Source organism: Sesamum indicum, linkage group LG7 (assembly GCF_026168435.1).
Source record: "Sesamum indicum cultivar Baizhima isolate 11 linkage group LG7, ASM2616843v1, whole genome shotgun sequence".
Lineage (NCBI taxonomy): Eukaryota > Viridiplantae > Streptophyta > Magnoliopsida > Lamiales > Pedaliaceae > Sesamum > Sesamum indicum.
The window spans coordinates 12617838-12639745 of NC_142663.1; the positions used below are offsets into that span (position 1 = coordinate 12617838).

The 21908-nt window shown below is 34.9% G+C and overlaps 5 protein-coding genes across 5 annotated transcripts; 1 reads left to right on the forward strand and 4 right to left on the reverse strand.

Annotated features, from left to right (window-relative positions):
- Positions 1-47: 47 nt before the first annotated feature.
- Positions 48-3467, reverse strand: LOC105166860 (isopentenyl-diphosphate Delta-isomerase I). The gene is made up of 6 exons (XM_088882552.1): positions 3084-3467; positions 2599-2654; positions 2166-2257; positions 941-1043; positions 663-800; positions 48-515 (listed from the first exon to the last, which is right to left on the reverse strand). The coding sequence occupies exons 1-6, from the start codon at positions 3317-3319 to the stop codon at positions 262-264; spliced, it is 879 nt and encodes a 292-aa protein (XP_088738678.1). The 5' UTR covers positions 3320-3467; the 3' UTR covers positions 48-261.
- Positions 3468-6570: 3103 nt separating this feature from the next.
- Positions 6571-7331, reverse strand: LOC105166859 (protein METHYLENE BLUE SENSITIVITY 1). The gene has a single exon (XM_020695317.2). The coding sequence runs from the start codon at positions 7112-7114 to the stop codon at positions 6800-6802; it is 315 nt and encodes a 104-aa protein (XP_020550976.1). The 5' UTR covers positions 7115-7331; the 3' UTR covers positions 6571-6799.
- Positions 7332-9260: 1929 nt separating this feature from the next.
- LOC105166858 (Pentatricopeptide repeat (PPR) superfamily protein) lies at positions 9261-11628 on the forward strand. The gene has a single exon (XM_011086354.3). The coding sequence runs from the start codon at positions 9598-9600 to the stop codon at positions 11476-11478; it is 1881 nt and encodes a 626-aa protein (XP_011084656.1). The 5' UTR covers positions 9261-9597; the 3' UTR covers positions 11479-11628.
- Positions 11629-11954: 326 nt separating this feature from the next.
- On the reverse strand, positions 11955-13051 carry RIC4 (ROP-interactive CRIB motif-containing protein 4). The gene is made up of 3 exons (XM_011086351.3): positions 12917-13051; positions 12687-12827; positions 11955-12367 (listed from the first exon to the last, which is right to left on the reverse strand). Exons 1-3 carry the CDS (start codon positions 13044-13046, stop codon positions 12156-12158), a joined length of 483 nt encoding a protein of 160 aa, XP_011084653.1. The 5' UTR covers positions 13047-13051; the 3' UTR covers positions 11955-12155.
- A 1536-nt stretch (positions 13052-14587) lies between these two features.
- On the reverse strand, positions 14588-19697 carry LOC105166856 (GDT1-like protein 3). The gene is made up of 9 exons (XM_011086350.3): positions 19355-19697; positions 19210-19266; positions 18568-18708; positions 18200-18298; positions 17964-18036; positions 16789-16874; positions 16122-16205; positions 15826-15885; positions 14588-15016 (listed from the first exon to the last, which is right to left on the reverse strand). Exons 1-9 carry the CDS (start codon positions 19460-19462, stop codon positions 14828-14830), a joined length of 897 nt encoding a protein of 298 aa, XP_011084652.1. The 5' UTR covers positions 19463-19697; the 3' UTR covers positions 14588-14827.
- Positions 19698-21908: the final 2211 nt, after the last annotated feature.

The window sequence follows — 21908 nt, forward strand, 5'->3', positions numbered from 1 at the left end:
AAATGGAAACCACTAATCGGGCCAGAACCAAAGCACAACATTGTAGGTGCATGGAAAAGAGTTTTTAATGAGTTATTGCAACAGCTTACTGTAAAGCACAAACGAAGGCATCCTAAACAAGACATGGAGAAACCTCAAATTTCAGTTTCACCTTACATCATCACCAAATCCATCAATATTTCTTACCAAATTGGTCTCAAGAACCTATTTTCCTGAATTCATCCATTTGAATCAAATGCAGCAAAATTCGAAATAACATTTCTAAGTTAACTTGTGAATGGTCTTCATGTCAGCAGCTTCCTTGAGAGTACCTTTCTCAACGTGATCCCACCATTTGAACAAGAAGTTATCAACAACTAATCTGAACCACGGGGACAGCTTCAGACCTCCCTCACCAGCATCAGCTTTTCGCAAAAGCTCTTTCAGCTGTTCTCGATTCACGTATTTGACATCAGCTACTTCATCTGGATTTGGGTTCACACTAACATCCCGCACAATGAAGAGGAGATAGTCCACTGCATATACCAAAAACCGGTATCGGATGTCACCACAAAATTGGTGTAAAATGACAGATAGTTTTCCCATATCGGATGATCAAGACGACAACCAAACCAAATCAGGAAACAAAGTAACGGGTGGCAACATTAAGTACATAGTCTTACATTCGTGTTCTCCCCATTTTCCATCTGATGGTGCTTTGTACAGCATACGACCCAACGGAGTAAACTGGTCAACTGGGACATCTTCAGCAGGAATGCCAAGTTCATCCAACAACTTCCTTTGAGCCGCATTTCTCACCCCTTCAATGAAGATTGGCAGAAACAATATTAGTGTGCAGGCAAAACTCTAGGCCCAATTGAAACATGAAATACCAAGACCGTTTTCTTCAATAAGCAGGCAAAACTCTTGGCCCAATTGAATCATGAACATTATACAATACCAAGAGCATTTTCTTCAATAAGCTCAGAATCCCGGTAGAGAGGATGACTGCAGCAGGTGTTTGTCCACACCAAAGGAAAGGTCACCTTAGTTGCAGATCGTTGCTGCAAGCAGAATAAGGATGACCAAATAAATTAGCGGGACTTTCTGCAGAAAGTTAAACTTGTGGAGAGATCTAATGGCACATCGTGCAGTAAAAATGCTTTTAGCTTCTCCATCACCTCAGACTCTAGGAGGTTACTTGTAACAAAATTTGATGGTTAGGAACTTCATTGACATTGAAATAAAATCTAATTTCTTCTACTTTCCTGAAGAACTCTCTTTCCTGTAAAATATATAGCACCCTCTATTCTTAATTAATAGAAACTTTTACCATCAAGAAGGATTTCTAGAAATATTGTTCAACAATAATGAGGCTGAGACGAGACAGAGGCAAGAGATCATACATGATGATGGGGAAGACAACTAATAATTACCAGTAGATAATCCACACTCCAAATACTTCTTAATTTACTTCCATGAAGGGCATAAAGGCATAAAATAATAGACATGGTGACTTGGTTTCTTGGTTAAGTTGGGAAATTTGCAACCAAGGTTCGACTCCTTGGGACAAGGATTTGTTATTCTTTTATCCTAACGCTAGAGATATAAAATAAATCAAATTAATTGAATGACACTAGTACAAAAGGGTCAAACCTAGACCAGTAGATTATCCACATCTTTACTTCTCAAATCTTGTGCTGAGCTGCCAACATAATTTCTCTCTACTTCTTTATCTTTCTTTGTCTCTACTTTTTTATATTTATTTTTTGGTTGCTGCCAGCATTTCAGATTCTTCCATTTCTAACTTCATATCCGTCTTTAGATATGTGAAGATTAAAGTCGCCACTTATAAATCAACGCATGTGATTACTAAACTCTAAAAGTGTATTAAGCTGCTGGACCGCAACCCAAGCGCTGGTGCTGTGGGGTTGACGGATGACTTATCTGACCGGAGCATAGCTAGTGAAAACAGTTGTCTTCAGAGGGTGAAGTAAGACTTCTGATTTTAGAATTTCTTCAGAAGTTACCTAGAAATTTAATAGACAAAAGAACACCTAGATCCCTAGAATTTCAGGAAACATCGAATTGAGATAACACTGATTGCATGCATAACCTCGAAGCTCACTAAGCTAGTCACAGCCAACTGACCCCAAGAAACTGCACAAAGTACTCAAACAATATACCTGAAGCAATAACTCATATTTTGAGTTAAACAGGAAGACACTGAAAGCTCTATGCAATAAATTTAGAGACTCAATCTTTTCCATCAAATGGCCTGCACATTAGACAGATTGTCGGGTCAAGATCACACGGAAGAAAAGTTTATTCCACAAAGGCAGAAACAGCAAAAAAAAACAAAAAGTAGCAAATTTTCAACAGGTAAGATATGAAGAATTATGATTTGTCAGTATCTTAGCAAAATCGGTTGCTAGGTTTGTCAATTTCATACGTCTTATTTCAACTTTATCTACAAAGTGCAATTAATCCACAAACATAACAAATCATTAATTAGCGCAAAAAGTTGTAGAGATGGAAATCCATCGCTTTTAATAGAGACACCAAACTCTATCCGTCAAATGCAGAAAAATCCGTTTCCATGATTGAACTCCAACTTACAGTTGTATTTGGTGTCATGGCCAACAACTCGATCATTCTCATCAACCAAAATGCATCTGCAGAGAGTTGAAAACTAAAAAGCATAAGCAGGATCCCTATTAGAAAAGCCTAACACCACCTTTTACATAAACACAGAAAATCTTCATCCCCCACATGCACAGACAAAATTTCTCTTTACCTACACGGAAAAGGAAAACAAACCCATTTCCAGAAATGAAAAGTGAGCACTCCAGCAAACAAGATTTGTATTTATTTTTCCACCAAATCATACAAAAGTCTTTCATTCCTCTATCAACATCAACGACCGAACCGCGAATAAAAAATCAATTTCCAATTCAAAAAACAGAAACTCAAAATGACCGTAACAACGTAGGATCCAGAATCCAGTTGAATCAAATCCCCATATCCCAAAGACCAAGGATTCGTGCGTCAACTAAATAAAACAGACGGAGATGAATCAACAGAGAAAGATGAAGAAAACAAACTCGTCTTCAAACATAAGGCGTCTCTGGACAGCATCCATGCCGGAATCAGCAGCCACATCAACCATGGTTGAGGAGAGACGGAGGGGGAAAGGGGTCGATCGGAGGGCGGGCACGGAGGTGGGGAAGCGGAGGGATGTAGTAGTAGTAGTAGTGGTAGTAGTAGGCCTGAGAAGGAGGAGAGATTTATAGGAAGAGGAAGAAAGCAACAAGTTTTGAAGGCTGGTCAACAATGGCATCTTTCTTTCCCTATTTACAATTACAATTACAATTCAATTATTATTATTACAATTCCTTTTGTAGTATTTTTGTGGGGATTTGGTGCAATTCTTCAATCTTGATGCCCTTTTCTGGACTCACACTTCTCTCTCTCTCTCTCTTCTCTCTCTCTCTCTCTCTCTCTCTCTCTCTCTCTCTATATATATATATATACACACACATACATGTGTGTGTGTGTGTTTGTGGAAATTGAAACCTACTAGCATTTTTATATTATTATTTCTAAAGAAAAGAAAATAAAAAGTAGCATCACATTTTAGACTTGGAAAATAAAATAATAAGGGGAAAAGACAGCTCTTGCAACAGTGCAATAAGATCCATCATCGATACAAACGCAGTTGGAGTAGCTTTGTAATCTATTCATAAATCTATACTTTAATTAAAGCGGTTTGTCTTCAGATTTTGTATAATTATAAATATATTTTTGTTAATTTAAAATTCACTTATTTTAGTATTGATTTAATAATGAATCAAATCAACTAATTTCACCATTAAATTTTTATAATGAATTGATCAAAATATTTTTATAAATTCTAAATTTATAATTTTGTATATTTTTTTAAAAAATTTAAAATATTTTTATAAATTAATATGCCTAATAACTATTTATCTTTTTCTTTTTCGGGGTGAAAAGATAAATTGCATATATATATATATAATTATTTACTTCTCGCTTTTAGATTATTTTTTTTTTACATTTATTCAAATGCTAAAAAGAATCAATAAAGGTATAATAATAATTTTTACCTTATCGCCTCAAAACTGCATAACTATTTTTTATTTGAAAAAATATGATAATTTCTCAAACAATAAAAATATATAATAATCATGGCAAACGTTAATTTGCCCAAAAATCAAATAATAACCACCAGTTAATGAATTCAATTCAACGTCATACTCGCTTTAATTTGATTAATTGTATCTCAAGTTTTGAATATGGAAAAACCCCACACCAACAAATCAATATAAATCCAATTTAATACATGAAAAGTCATTTTGCAACAAGAAGAGTTTTGTTTTAGTCGCCCCCAAAATTGGTAGTTAAGTCAGAGATGGTTTGCCAACGACCTTCCCGACTGGGCTCCATGGATTTGCTGTCATACTGTATTTTCAATTCCAATTAACATAATAGACCCACGTTCTTTCAATACAATGAATGGTGTCGTGTATATATTAATTGGGATAGAAAATGTAAAAAGAATGGTGGGTTATGCAAATACAAGGAAAACTTCCTTGCTCTGCTTGATGTCTTTTTCTGTTTTCAAACTTGAAAAAGGTATATATCAGACCAAGTCAACACAATTTAACTTACATTGTAGGATTCAGCATAACTGGCACCCAACCTGGGCAACATGGAAACAAAATTCTTCAATAGTAACAAGTTTCAACCCACCAACCAAACCCATGATGCTTATAGCACTGGGAATGGGAGAATATTTTCACCATAATCAAATGCATACGTTGAACAGGCCATGCCATATCTACAAATGTCATTATTGTTAGACCGACCTGACGGTATCCGGGCAGCCGGGCGCATCTTTTCTTAGAGACCCACAAAAATGAGATTTGGCATCATCACCACAGCGCTACAGGCAAGCAATATAAGTTAGTTTGGGTGGCCCGGAATGGGGTTAATACAATCACAGAGTAATTAAGACGACAAATATAGCCCAAACTCGTTCCTCTAACCACACATCTTCATTACCACTTCTATAAACTCCAAAGCATCTCACACACACACACACACACAGAGTTGATATGCAAGAAATCATGAGAACAAAGAGAATATATAATTCATCACCACTCTAATTCCTTCCATATATACCTATTCCCATAATAACCAGTCAAGGACATCTATGTATAATGCAGACTTAGAAAAGTGTCTTGCGCATCCCGGGCATGTATAAGATACCACACACCATGAAAAGCAATTGATTCTAATCCCTGGCCAGCTTGACAACAGTTTAAACACGAATACCAGTAAACTATTTGTACAGAAAGTTTTTCCTTCAAGAAGAGTTCAAATGCATGAAATATGCAGTTTCCAAAGCATTTAGCAGCTAGGATAATCATCAAACCACAAAAATGGAGATTCATGAACAACTTTCTTATACATATTCTCGGAATAGCTGCAATTATATGATACCCAAAGAAGGTTAAAAATCAAATAAAATTGAGAGTGGGAAAACTTCTGGTAACAGATAAAATAAGAACCTTAAATTGATTTTGAAAATCTTTACACACAAAGTAAGAACAAAAGAGAACATCTGGCAGAGTAGTTGTCAAGTGATCACATACAATCGAATAGCATAACTGATAATCCAAGTAGTTAAGATAGGAAAGCATTTCATACTGTAGAAGAACATAAATTCATTTGGCAAACAAAGAAAGGACCACGCTACATATTCCAGAGCTCAGTTTCATATCATTGGATGAATCACAGCTAGAATTAAACAACACCAGAATCTTCTTATGTCTCATGCCTCAGTTTTCTTCTTATCCTTTGGAATTCAATAGCAAACACCTTAATAATAATGACAACAAACATTTCTAACTAGGATAGATCTTGAAACCAAGGAAGAAGCTATCAGGCCATCAAAGCAAACCTCCCACTTTGTATAAAAGTAACAATTAAAACACACATACATAAATCACATGTTGATCCTTCGTCACAAAAGAACTACACATACACACCGAATTAATTGTCACCCATTTGACTAGAACACCACACCAGGAGCCAGGTATCACATTATCACTCTTATACTACAACCACATGAATCAACCAAATCAATCGAGATGCATTTAATCATATCTTATATATACATATATAAATATTTATATGAATTGTAACATAAGTTACCTTTTTATCCCACTTAAGTAAAAGCAAATGCTCATCAATGAAAGCAACCCCTTCTCGGCTATATAAATATTTGCAAATTTTCCTTCAAGTATAGGCATTCTACGTAATGGCGTAATGCCGCCTGGCATCCGCTTCAACTAGTGCTTCTCTTCAAGATAAGAAAAATCTTAATCGCTCCCCACACTGGGTTCCAAATGTTAATCCAAATTAACACACAAAAAGGACAAAAAGAAAAAATGTTTCTATCTCTGCTGATGAGGCCTTTTATCCACCCATAGCGTAATCAGGCATTACTTCTTGACACGTCTTTGAAAACTTGAGCAAGAAACGCAATAACCATTGGCCAAAAGATACAAACAAAGGAAGACTTAACCAACAAAGACAAGTAACAATCGTATCCGTGATAAGACAACAAGCGTAGATTACAGCAACACATGCGTAGAGTCTGTCAAGTTATTGTGCATGCTAGAATGATAGACCAACACACACGCAGTAGTAGTTTCTCTCTCTCACTCTCTCCCGCTCTTTTTTTCCTTTGTTTTCTATGAGTAGCAGCAGCGGAAGGGAAGGGGCTGAGGTTTCACTTCTTGAGGCTGCCGCGGACGCCGGGCTTAGGCTTGGATGAGTCTCCTACAAAACCAGCGTGGAGATTATTGAGCTTGGACTCATCGAAGAGGATCTTGGGATGGCGGGCGTCGTGATGGATCTGCATAGACTTGACATCAGGAGCAGTGACCTTGCAGTGCGGACACTCGAGCTTCGCGTGGCCGCCCTTTTCCACACCAGAACGGTCGGCGAGCCCGGCCTTCCCCCCGCCGCGGTTGGTGGTGGCGGCGTCAACTTTGGCAGCAATCTCCTTGGCAGTGTGCTTCTTGGGCTTGGCTTTTCCAGTCATGGCGAATGGCAAGTATGGTATTCGTCTGCTCCAACCCTCTTCCTGTTTCTGGGTTTTCCCCCAAACCCTAGTATGGGAAGTGAGTTTCTTGAATGGGATTGACTGTGGAGGAAGCTATCAATAATTCAACCTGAGAGTGAAAGGCAATGCGATGAGAGAGAAAGAGGAGAAAGAGAGAGTGTGTATGCGCCTGCCCTAGATACTAGTACATGACCCTCAGTAGATATACGATGGATGTAATTAAGATATGTAATTTTGTACATATACCCGTATTTACATATAAATCTATACATATACACACACGCTTGTGTACGTACCCACCGTATGTGGGGTGGGCAGGTTTGCCGGGTATAATACCGAATTTGAGAAATAATTAGGACTAAATATACTTTTTTTTTAAAAAAAAATTTAATGTAATATTTATCTCCTAAATTAATAAATGTAATATTTATTTTTTGATTTCATGCTTTGAATAGTTATATTATTTTTAATATATTTTAGTATTTTGTAAAAATTTTATTTTAATTTATTGTTTTATTAAATGAATAATTTAATTAAAAGTGGATAGATAAATTAATATATTATAGATATACAATAAATACAATATTCCGAAAAAAAGTGCAATTAAAGTTTTTTGTGTATTTATTTGACTCATTCATTATTTAACTTAAAATTTTGTTGTGTATATATTTTACTATTTGAACTATTTTACGAACTCAAAATTAATTAGTGAATGAGAACAATAGATACACAAATAAATTTGTCATGTAAAGTTTTTTTATTGTTTTGTAACAAAATTAAATTACTAACTATTTGATTTTTATGATAAAAATGAGTAATTATGTATTTTTGAAACTTTTAAATATATATTTTTAAAAAAATACAAAACATATTTTTTAATCTTTTTCTAAAAGTGTTTAAATTTTGATTAAGGTATATATATTGTTAATTTCTTCTCAAAAATATATATTGAATTGTTAGGATATTATATTTTTTGTGTATCTATTATTCTATTATATAAATTTTTTTATTAATTATTCAGTTATTTTTAATTTTTAAATTATAAAATAATAATATAATTATTTAATGCACGAGGGATAATTATCAAATTTTTGAATTAATCGGGTAAAGAATATTCAAACAATCATAACTTCGTTCAACTAAAACCACATCGTACTTTGATTCTTTTGTTAGTTAGCTAATATCCGTGGTTTCGACAGTATACAGCTTGACACAACTAACTGGGCATTCCGCTTTGAATCTCCTTATAAATTGAGGTCAAATTGCAGTCAAAATTATAATTTAACCTATTTACACTCCAAACCCTTTCACTCTCTCCAAAAGCAAGAGCAGTCGTAGTGTCTTGCTTGTTTTCACCACTTTACAAGTTTACCTTAGCTTACATTTTGATACTCCATCACTTTATATTACTTAAATATCAAAATGTTAACTCCTGTTTTGCAGGTTAATCCTCGTGTGATTTTAGGATTTTTCTAAAAATCATTCGAGCATTATGATGTTATTGGATTCCAGTATGCATCAACATATATATTTAAACAAAATAAAAAATACACACATTTTTTTGAATAATTAGATCGAAATTATAATCATCAATTGTTCTTTGCAAGTACAGTACAAAGACACCCTCTAATCACCAATATTTGTGGCTGATTACAAGTCAAATAGGCCCACCCCATTGAGGATTGTGATTTAGTCCCAAAAATGTAATAAATGGTCAATATATTTCCTTTTGTCTTACATCTATTATATTATAAAAGAATACCTATTTGCATACTAATTTTTAAAAATTCAAATTTACCTTTTATTTTATTTTTTTAATTTAATTTATTTATTTTTTCTTAATTGCCCCCTATTCCGTATTTCTATCTCACTTTATTTCTTCACGTTTATTACAAATTAGAGTTATAATTTGTTTTTTTTTTTTACAATATTTTCTCATCATTTTACCTCAAGATTTTTTTTATATGTTTGATTGGAATCGCGTGTGATAATAATTAGTTGGGATATAAAATAATTTTGATACACAATCAACCAATGTAGTAAACACATAAACATAAGAGTCAGGCTTATAATCAAACACATACATTGGTACTAATCAATCATCTACCAATTGATCAATTATACAATGACATGTTCACTGTTTGGCCATTTAGCCCATACACACACAGAAGCAAACATGGCCAATTCAGGACTACTGTCGGTCTGTTTCGAATTCTGACATAGTCAGAGGTAAAAAAGGATTGTAAAATATATATAACAAAAAAAAGAAATCTATAGCACTACCACCATCACCGCCGCACCCTCAAATCCATAGTTGCCGTCGCCGCCGTCTTCCGCCACTGATGTCTCTGAGCTAGGTTTCTTTGCTGATTTGGGAGTTATACCGCCCGAGCCCACCAAGGGATTTTGGTATCCTCTTTCATAGCATACCGTGCCCCATTTGGAACTATGATTTCTTTATCATGAAATCAGCTGCCAATTTGCTTCCATTTCCATGGGGAATTTTCAGGGCCGGAATTCTTGGCTCGGTACCTAGAAATTACTCGACCTCAACATCTGCTGTCCAAATTCTAACCCTCAACAAGCCTATAACCAACAACCCACTATACAATTTTCTCCCCGAAACCCAGAACCCAAACAACGTTGTCGCACTCGTCTGTTCATCTCTCAAGCTAAAAGATGGTGTCTTTTTGGAGTATCTACGGCAGCAAGGGTCGTTTAGTCGTTTCACCAGCGATGAGTTCTCGAGAATCCTGTTGAGATGTCAATCTGATTCTTCCGCGGCCCTCACGCTCTTCACCTGGGTAAGAAATAACTTGGCCCTCAAACCCAATGCTCAGAATTACTGTATTATGATTCACATTTTGGTGTGGTCTAAAAATTACAAGGAAGCAATGAAAATCCTGATGGAACTGGTGCAGTTGAATGGAAATGGAAATGTTTCGGAAAGATTGAATGTGTATGAGAGCCTGATTCTGTCTACAAATGACTGTAATTGGGACCCTGCTGTGTTTGACATGCTCATCAAGGCTTACCTCAGAAAGGGTATGGTGAAAGAAAGTTTTCGAACTTTTAGAAAAATTATCAGGGCTGGGTTTGTTCCAAGTATCGTTACTATAAATTGTCTTCTCAATGGGCTTTCAAGGATGGATTTTGGGGGGAAATGTTGGGAGGTTTATGAAGAGATGCGGAGAATTCAGTTACATCCGAACACATGCACTTTTAATATATTGACTCACTTGTTATGCAAGGAGCGCAATATGGATAATGTGAATGAGTTTTTGGAGAGAATGGAGGAAGAAGGATTTTGCCCTGATATAGTGACCTATAATATGCTTATTGATAGGTATTGTAAGGAAGGGAGGTTGAAGGATGCGGTCTATTTGTATAACATCATGTTTAGAAGAGGTGTGGTTCCTGATATGATCACATACACAGCATTGATAAATGGTCTGTGCAAGGGCGGGAATGTGAGAGAGGCTCATCGGTTGTTCCAACTGATGGTCCATAGAGGGTTGAAGCCCGATGCTGTTTCATACAATACTCTCATATATGGATATTGCAAAGAAGGAATGATGCAAGAAGCAAGATCGGTGTTGTTTGACATGATTGGAAGAGGGATTGCCCCTGATAACTTTACTTGTTGGACGCTCGTAAAAGGATATCAAAATCTGGATAGGATGATATCTGCACTGAATCTGGTCTTGGAGCTCACACGCTTTGGAGTTGTGATTTCTCAAGATATGTATTGTTATTTGATTCTTGCTTTGTGTAAAGAGAATAGACCATTTGCAGCAAAGTCTCTTTTGGAACAGATGTCTCTAAATGGTTATATGCCAAGTGAGGAAATGTACAATGAGTTGATTGATTCCCTATGTAGAGGCAAATTTGTGAATGAGGCATTAAAATTGAAAGTGGAGATGATATCAAAGGAAATGAAGCCTAATTTGAGTGCTTACCGAGCTGTTATTGTAGAATTGTGTGGATTAAGCAGAAGCATGGAAGCTCTACTCTTGATGCGAGAGATGGTTGAAGCTGGTTTACCTATAGATATTGAAATTTGTCGTGCTTTGATGAATGGACAATGCAAAGAGAAAAACATCTTTGAGGCAGAATCGCTGTTGAGTTTCTATGCCAAGGAATTCCAAATCTTTGATGCAGAATGTTATAATGCACTTGTTGGGATACTATCTGAGGAGGGTGACACCTCCAAGTTGATTGAATTCCAAGATAGGATGGCAAAATTAGGTTATGCACCAAACATCATTACATGCAAGTATGTAATTGATGGAATGTGGAAAGCGATAGGAGTTCAGAGGAGACGTGAGCTTCTGGTGGAATGATGTTGCATCTCAAAGATATCTCTGTTCATTTCAGGTCCAAGTATGAAATTTCAGACTAAACTTACCATTGTGAACACGAGAAAGTCAAAATGTGATTCGGAAATTCTGTAGATACAAGTTAAGTGAAATGTAAAAGTATAATTTGTTCGACATCTTTGTCGTGATTATTGCCATCCTTACTTATATATGGGGTTATCATCTTAGTTGGAGATCAGAAATTCCACTTAATATGGTGAAGTGATCTTTTCTCTAGTTGGAGTGACATTGCAACTTCTCCCCAAAAGAGTAAAATGAAAATGATGATGGAAACTTTTGGTTCAGGTAGGCAGTGTGTCATCTTGTTTGGGGCCAAACAATCCCCACATCATTAGTCTTGAATCTTGATCCTAGCTTCTGATCCTCTCAAAGTATTATTTGAAATTGATAAGGGGAGCTTTTATGTTTAACTGGAAATTTTCCTTGCAAGAAATCAAAAATCACGAAAAGCTCTGCAGTATAAGGTTCCACACAGTTACACAAATAACATAACCACATGAATAAACACTGAAGATACATGAGCAGACAATTCATGGCTGTGACATAATTTGTAGTGGTTTTAGCACATTTAGATTTCGATATGCCATGTTCTCCCTCTGTTTCTTTTCATCGCTGCTGCTAATATCATGACAACAATTTCTTCATTTGGTTTGAAGCAAAGTCCTCATGGTGAGTTGGTCACCCATGGCAACTTCAAGTGGTGGCGAAGAAAATGGGTCGTTGAGATTATTCCAGCCCTTTGAGAGGATTGAGCTTGCACAACCATCCAACCCTATGTGAGTCACATGCTTCACATCTGTTGGAAATCCAATCTCCATCCCCGTTTCTTGTTCTTCTAACTCATCTTTGTCTACTGAAAACAGATATATATATATATATATATATAAAGTTATTAATGTACATACAGATGTGTGTGTGAGTACACATGTGTCTGCGTTTGTACTGTACTCATGCATGAAAAAAGGACAAGATGTGGAGAAAAATAGAGGATTTACAAATCTTATGCAACTGCCCTGCAGGTTTGGGAATTTGAAGTGATATGCAATATGCATAGCAATTTGATCATGTTCATGCGTATCAGTGGCTATATATGCTGATTTCACTGTTGTAGTGGCATAAGGATATTCCGGTTCTCTTTAAATTTTGCTGTGTATTGCTGATTAATGACTTACCAAATAAGTTAGAGAAGTTCTTGAAATTCTTGAACAGCTTCTGGAACTTTGGAAGTGCTGATAGGTTTGAAGGGCTCTTCAAGTTCTCACCAGTGGATGATGTTTCTTCATCCTCGTCCTCCTTTTCTCCTCCACGAGTTCCTTCACAGCCAAAACCAAAGTAATTAAGCCAAGCAAACATGCACGGGGAATAAAAGAATTTTACGTTAGTGTGTGAAAGAGGGCAGCACTTGTTGGAGTTGTGTTGGCATCGACCAGCTTTGATATTTTAGGTTGCTGCAGTCCAACTGCGATGCTCGATTCAGAGATGCAACCCACAGTGAAAGGAAGTAGCACAAATCTTTCCATTCTATCCCTCATTTTCTCAAGATCAAGAAGAGAGAGAGAGAGAGAGAGAGAGGTGGTTCGAGGGAATGGGATGGTTATAGTAATATATGATAAGTAGTTGCTTTGTGTTGAAGTAAGAACTGCAGGGTGTAGTTATAATGAGTTTGATGACAAGAAGAGGGAGATCCAATACTCCAACCTAGACATCTACATCAACTACATATATAACAATTCTTTGATTGCTAAAATTTATGCAGATTTATGATTGTTACATGAAATACCTTTTTCTCTCTCTGTTAGTTCTACTTCTAAATGATTGTGGGGAGTAGGGATGGTCTTCTCCTTTTGCTTGCCGCCTCTTAAAGGAGAAGCCACGCCCATACTCCTCTACCAAATTGCCTCCTTCTACTCTCATTTTCTTGTCTAATTATTTTTAGGGTTAATTACACTTGGATCCTTTAAAAAGTCAAAATTATTCTTTCTCTAAAGAGATTTGTCGTTACACTTACACTTCTTCCGAAATTCTCGATTTATAATTATACCTGACCCTCTTCAGTAAAGATTTGAATGAAAAATGTTGACCTCAATAAAAATTGACATAAAAATTAGTGTTGCTCATCATTTAATTTTTTCATGTATATTTTGTACTAAAAGAGAAAGAGAGAGAGAGTGTGGGGTTAAACATCATTATATTTTTCTTTTTATAAATAAAAAATTATTACATAAAAATATTAAATGAAGGCTAAAATTAACATTATTCTTCCAAATTCAATAAAAGGTGTCTAGTGAATCAGAGTAGTGTAAGAGTAATTTTTAAAAGAAAAATAATTGAGAGAAAGTGTAATTTCACATGTTTAGAAGGTTTAAATATAATTAATCCTTACTTTTATCCCAAGTCAGTACGCTTTAAGGTTAAACTCCAGCAAGTAAATGAGTTCACCACAAAGTCGTCCGACTATTATGATACAGAATGATTCTATTGCATCCATAAAGTACCTTAAGGTTGGTAGATGGTAACACTTTGCATCAAATTTGGTAGGGACAACATCCTCATACAAGTCTTTAACATTACTTGATCATATTATGGCGGTATCAAAGTACTGTTCTTCACGGGTATTATTTTAAAATTTATTATAATTATGAATACTTTTTTTTATTTAAAAAATTATAAATATTTTTTTAAATAAAAAATAATTATGTAGTCCCTATACGACGAAGTAAACATTACTATTTTACTTAAAATTTTCTAAAGAATAAAAAAGAAGGTAAAAAGAATGAGGGTTGATAAATATATAATCATAAGGAATAGTGTTCCGAAAAAAAAATTTTGAAATTCTAAGAAATTCATAAGATTATAATTAATAATTCAAAAATATATTTTAATCATTACAACAAAAGTAATTAGATGAAAAAACTTAACTGAGACTATTAAAATGAACTTATTGTTCGGCGGATGCTAAGATGAAAAATATATTTATAATATTTTAAATAATAAAAAATATTATAATTATACTAAATTTTGACGAAGATGGTAGCAATTACCCTTTCCCAAATTGTACATCAATTACCTTCCCTTAATAGACAATGAATTCACTCTATTATTGTCCACAGTGGAACAAGTAAGGATGGATTATCCATCCAAGTATGCAACATAATTTTCAATATATAGTACCTCATATGTTACACAGAACTCTACATGCAAACATTTTCTGGGAACAGATTGACCATTAAGAAAAAAACTTAATAAACCCTTTCAGGGATCCATGAATATTTATGTGTATAATATCGTGTTATAATCTACAAAACTTCCACGATCAGAGGGGAGGATAAAAGTATGACGACAAAGAAAACCCGAGGAAAAGCAGTCCTCCAACTGTTGCAACAGTTCGCTGTGAAATCTTTGATGCCAGCATACTTCCACCGATCACTGCCAAAGACGTGCATATGGTGTGTCCTATGGTGGCCCCTACAGCAACTCCGACAGCATTCTTGTGTGTTGCTAGCTGTGGAAGAGGAAACAAACATATCCTAAATCAAACATGTTACCCGCTATTCTTCTCTTACAATTCAATTCATAGTGTGGAAATTGCAAGATAGTGAGCCATCAATCCCTAGTCCTCTTAAAGTTAGTTGAAATGAGGAAATATGGTATCAACAAACTCAAAGTACAATGATGCACACAATCTAAGTACTGTAGCATAAAAGTTTTAGAGCAAGAGCCAGGACAGGTCAAAATGTCTGAGGGCAGCTTTGCCATTCATGATCCTCTTCTCACAATGCTATCTAGCTCTTCAGGATTTTAATTAACAAGACAAGCTAAAGGTTTGGACGCTCAAGCTACAGTTTTGTCTGGTTTGACGAGTTACAGTATCAGTGGAAAGCAGGCCACACTACAGTAAGTCATGTAAGGTTCTTTTAAACCTGAGCTAGACTTGTCCAAGTCTTAGATTTTTTTCATGCAAGTTTATGTGATCATGAAAGACGGTACCCTAGTAGCTGATGAGAGATAATTGGACAAACATAGACATATAACCAAATACAGCTCTATGCCCATGAAAAAAAAGTATCTGTCTGCCTCAAAACCTAGATAGATCTGAAGTCCTTCCGAAATTGCAAATAGGCTCTGGGGGTGAGCATATAGTTTGCATGAATTGGGTTCCAACCCAACCTGACACAGGGTTGGGGGCATCAAGTCGACTTTAAAGAAATAAATTAGAAGATAAATACAGAATCAGTAATCACAGTTACTCCATCTTGCTTGAACTTTGAAATATGCATAATTGCAAGAGAACTTGTCAAGATATGAACTCACAGCAATTGTTGCAATCTGGCTACGGTCTCCCCACTCTGCTAAAAATGTCAAAATAAATGACTGCACGCACAGATCATTGCAGGAGAAACACATTAGTCAGTTCACACACTTGCACTTACAATCTCCAGATGGTCAGAAATAAAACAGAAAAAGAAAGAAACTAGAACAACTTTGACTGCAGAATAATGCAGAACGGCAGAATTTTATAGTTTTCCAAAAACCAAAGAGGGTTTATAGGTAGCATGTTTTACTGGTGAACCAATATGACTATTGGGGTTCAAAAGAATAGCATATACCTCTAAATAGATTGGTGTACAAAATCTAGAAAAGAAACGCCGGATTGTTGTTTTCCCTTGTCCTGCTTCAAGTTTTTCTTCCACCTGTAATCCCACACTGCCTGAGGTCAATTTGATGGTATATATACAAAAAAAGGAAGTTGGAGTGGACGAAAGACATGCAAATGCTGACAAGAAGTTGATCCATGCAGCAAGGGTGATACGAGAGATATTTAATAGAATTGGTTAACACCCATGTGAAGGAATAATGGCTATATAGCATACATGCCAACTGAAGTACGTCAGACTAATTTACAGGCCAGATAAACTTGAGGATTATAATAAGCACAAACTTACTTATTCAGCTATGAGAGAGAGAGAGAGAACAGACAATTTGTGAAGTGGTATGCAAGTAACCATGCAATAACAGACTATCACAGTAGGATGAGTCAAGCAAAGCATTTGAAACCACCATAATAACATAATAGCATCAGTTGCATTATCATTTCAAGCAAGGGAATAATACAAATACAGCTATACAAACATCAAAATATGTTATACCACATTGAGTCAGGCGGGAGCAAAGTATTTCTAAAGTCAAAAGAATACTTAGACAAGGAAATAGCTTCAGCTCCAGAGGGAAACTGAAACGTTAAATATGCAAATCATTTTTCATACTGGAGCATACCTCCTCCATTTCTTTTTTCTGAGAAGCTTTTGAATCTGATCTCCATGCAATGTAGAGCAGTCGGAGACCAAAAAAGGCATAAAGAACTGCAAGAGAATACTCATTCAGATTTATAACAATGATAACGAAGGTCTGGAAGAAGCATTTCTTCTGAAAAATGATGCAGGTATCCTTAATATGCTTCTCAGCTAAGGATACAATGAGCCACCTTGAACCAAGTTTGAGGTCACAAGTTCACATATGCCATGTAAAAGAGACACAATGAAATGCCCAAACTTGTCTTGTTCACTGTTAAAAAGCCAAAACTTGACTTATCCTAGTTGAATCATATCTGGCCCCATCTCAGGATGCTCTGGCATGCACTATGCATTGGGAACCATGGATGGTGGGTCCACAAGTAATTGAACATTTTGATGGGTAGCTTGAGCATACAAATAAACTAGACCTAATTGTATTGGACTAGACTGAAATAACTAATATGGTCACTATTAAGTTGAGTGAACTGAATGGGTTGACATAAAAAAACATCTGCACATCTAGTCATTCACATGAAATTGCAACATAGTTATTCCGAGTACAATGCATTAGACAAGCATTTTTCTATTATGGGGCTCTAATAATCACTAAAACCCATCTTCCTCCAATCTCTCTAATCTATCCTTTTATTCCTATCTCTTTCTTTCCCTCCCATTCTTCCTCGCTCACTGCAGACCCAGGGACTCTTAATATAGGTTTTTCAGGAACAATATCCGGATTCAAACTTATTGTGGATCCATGTATTTATCCATTCCATCCAAACTTCAATGCAGTATTTGGCTAATACCGACTCATACAAAGCCAAACTTGAGCAAATTTTAGAACTTTGGGAGGTCTGTATGTTGTTCAAGCTTGGCCTCCTTAAGTGAGCTCGGGCAAGCTTAAAAGACAGAGCCAACGCAACTCAATCCAATTTGCAGCTGGAGTTTCATTATCAAAAGCATAAACATAAAAGAAGTTGCATCACATGGTTCAAAGACATGGGATGTAACTGCAGAAAGAAATTTTACATCAAAGATCTAAGAGCATCTTTCTCAGACAAATGCAGGCTTCTAACTACCATCACCACTCCTCGAGGATCAACCACAAAAAGAAAAGCATTTCATTCATAATTTATGTCATAGAATTCAAACAAGAACCTGTAGCTGCATTATTTGTATGCTTCCTTGAGATCAAATTAGGCACAATTCTACCAAGACCAGTCGAAAGTATCTGGAATGCACGTGCAAGAAATATAATCTCAGTATCATCATTGAAAGAGTAGTTTTGAGAGCGGAATACTTACAGGACCTGTACATAGGTATAAAACGTCGGGTAGTAAAACAAAAAATTATTCACACTATAATCCAGCAAATGTGATAGGAAATTGACTTACTGTCATCACAAACAACGCACTGAGTGCACCAGATAGAACAATTGACTTGGGGTGACGCATTGCCATGAGAGCTGCTATTATAAAAGTTTCATCTCCAATCTAGCAGCATAACCATCATTACAAAATAGTTAATAAATCAAATATAAAGGAATGTCAAATGAAGAGCTCCAAAATATCATTTGTCATCCAACTTGGTTTTAGTGATGAAACAGGTGGACTAAGTCATCTCTTCAAATGATGACCAGCACAGCAGACTACAGAAATTGCCATCAAAAGCTAAGCAGCAGCATACTGACAGCACTAAATAGGATAGATCTGGGCCATCTGGCTCTATATGATACTAATACTATATCAAATAATTTGCTCACCTCACTGACAAGTATCATGGATAAACTTGCAAAGAAAGCATCAAAGACTCCAAGACCCGAGTCCAAATTAACTCCAAGATCAACAAGATCAAGATCTTTCTCTTCTTTAGCAATGCCAGTCTTAATTTTCTCCCCAAATATCTGTCCAACACAATTCGCAGAAGAACGTCGATAAATTTCAATGTTAATCCCATAGATAAGGCAGGTGCAATGGAACACATTAAACAAAAACATAGTGAATCGCAGCACTCATTTGTTGGCAAGTACATTCACAAAAATTATTTGTTAAACAAAGTCGAAGGTGGCCCTTTAACATCTTTAGCATTCTGATTTCTTACTTTCACCAGTCAATTCTGGCAGGTGGTGTTTCATCAATAAATCCATTTTCGCTATGAGCAGTTAGCACACATCATACATAGCCGAGTTACATTACCTGTATTCTCCTTTCATCCAATATAAAAGTTCAACCCACCAAAAAACAAACGGTAAACAACTGACAAAGAATTACATCTTAGCACTATCAAAGCTACTGCTAGATTGTCAAATTATCCGATCCAGAAATCAAGGCTATCTCAGAGTTAGCAGAATCAACTCCAGAATCATGATGCAGATGCCAAACAACAATAAATCGACTTTACTCACTTTACTACGGCGGCCCAGACTCTTGATTGCAGCACTCGACTCCCGCCCTTCACTTTCCTAATCATTGTGCAATAAAATTAGATCACTCCAACATACTACTGCACTACAATCACAAAAAAGAGAAGGAAAACGGAAAATAAAGTACCTGGGCAGAAATTTGCGGGACGGAGAAAGAGAGGAGGAGAAGAACCACCAGGAAAACGTATAGATAAAAAGGTTTCCTACGAAACGGGTATGAAGGGAAAGCCTCCATGTTCGCCTGCCTCTGCTATTCTGTGATTACTTCCAAATTTTCAATTCAGAGGTCAAAATTTGGGGAATTTCGAAACGTATGAGTAGGTTGATAAGAAATAGAGAGCGGATCTGATCCGGATCAAGAAGTATAGAAATAGGGAGGGGAAATGGGGATCTGGATCTACGCGGGGAGAGAGATTTCTGATTTCCGCGGTGGTCTCCCAAAAGCATGCTTTCGTACCTTGTTTTAGTTTTTATATCACTTCGCACTGCACATTGCACAATGCTACTTTGGATTTTCAATTAGCTAAATTACGCCTTTGGTCTATGGAATTCAATCTTTTTAACTTTTATTCTATAAATTTAAAATAATTTTAAAATCAAAAAATTTAACACACTTAATCTTGTATTTTATAGAGTTTTAAAATAAAATCAAAATTTAATAAATTAATTAAAATAATCAATTCTTCTTTATTAAAATAATCAATAATTTGAAAAAATTATCAATTATTTATTTCTATGGATTTAGTAATGCTGTGTTTATTGTGTAAGATAAAATTTGAAATACACGAGCTTTACTACTTTTTACATAACACGTTTCTTTTATCATTTTAAATAGGACATATCAGAACGAGCTTTTCAGATACTTTGTATAATTATAAATACTCTTTTGTTATTTAATAATTTATCAATAGCTCATTGATTTAAACGATCGTCCAAACGAGTCCAATTTGTTACTGTTTTTTAGGTTTTCATCTATTTTTATGGTAACCTGACCAAAATGTCCTTGTGAATTATGAATTGTAATTTTACTTACTTTCTAAAATTATTCTTAATTGTTTTGGCGCTAAGTGGACAACTTTTTCTTTTTCAATTTTCAAAATTTTCCATCCAGCTCGATCGTTTTTTTTATAATTTTTTATTTTTTTAAGAAAAAAGGTACAGTAATAATAAAATCGACAATTACAAACCCCAATCTAATAATTATATAATTTTATCAAATATTAAGAATTTTAGTAAATAACGAAAGCACGATAAATATTTATAATTATGTCAAATTTAAAAAAAAAAAACTCGATATAATTTACCCTTTTAAATAAACTCACCTTGTAAACTAGGATTATTCCGAACATTTCACCAATAAAAAGAATGAAGAATTTGGGTTGGATTTAGGTACTATAAAATTAAGTACAAAGTAATTTAATGAGGATTAATGAACAAACTTTCCTTTGTCATTAAATTAATGTAGAATTATTCAAAAAAAAAATAGCTTATGGTCCAATCAAAATCAAGTTGAAGGAAAAATCAAGTGAAATATATACAATATAATTAAGAGACCTTTGGAGATTAGGAACTAATTAATCATTAACAATATAAATGTAGACACGTGTCATTTATGATAACAAAATAATGGATATCTAGAAATGAAAATTAATAAGAAACTATATATAAATATTGTTGAATACTAAAATGGATGAAATAAAATTGATGGAGAAAGTGTCACAAAATTCATAGTTTATACGTATCATTCAATAAGAGTTTTAAATAAATAAACATAAACTATGATGAAAAAAACATTGGTGGATAATTTGAAATATAATTTCAGTAAAAAAAATCAGTACCGTGTATCCACTCTCGAGTATAAGGAAAGAAATGTACCCCTCCTAAGTTACAGGATTAAAATTGCTACCGCTTACAAGTTACCGGACTAAAACTGTAATTTTCTCATATACAATATAATATACTGGGGTAGATCTTTATGGACTCGAGAGCCACTCCGAATCGGGGTGGGTCCTAATTTTTTTTAACCCGCTACCTATTCTAGTCTTAATTTTTTTGGACTCAAATCGGACAATTTGGTGCAAGTTTACTCTAGTTTGGGTTCAATTATCATCTCTATAGTATAGGACAAAACAAATTAAAATAGACATTCAATTTTATTAAATTTTCTAGATAATATATTGTAGTAACAGAACCAGTTCATCTTTTAGATATTCATCTTTTTGGTCACGAAGCAGTTAATGAGGGGCATATAGGTTAAAGAGAATTTCTATGGTAAATGTACAAAACAATGTGATAGTATATTCCGCTTAGGGTGTGGGATACACTATCCAAATTAAGGGTGTTAATCGAATCGAATTTTTGATTAATTATTTTTAGAAATGAAAAATCGAATTGAACATTGTTGGTTCGGTTTGGTCTAAACCGAACACTGTTCTATTTTTTTAAATATATATAAATAATTCTAGTACTTTTCCCAATTTTATCCAAGAATACACATACTGAAATATCAAAATCTAAAAAATAAAACATATAATGAGAATAATATTTATGAATATAATTCAAAATTTCAAATAAAAAAAAAACACAATAACAATCCATTTATTTAATTTAAATTCAAATGTAATAGTACAACTACAATATTCAATATCCAAATAATACATATAGCAAATTGAATTGAAGTT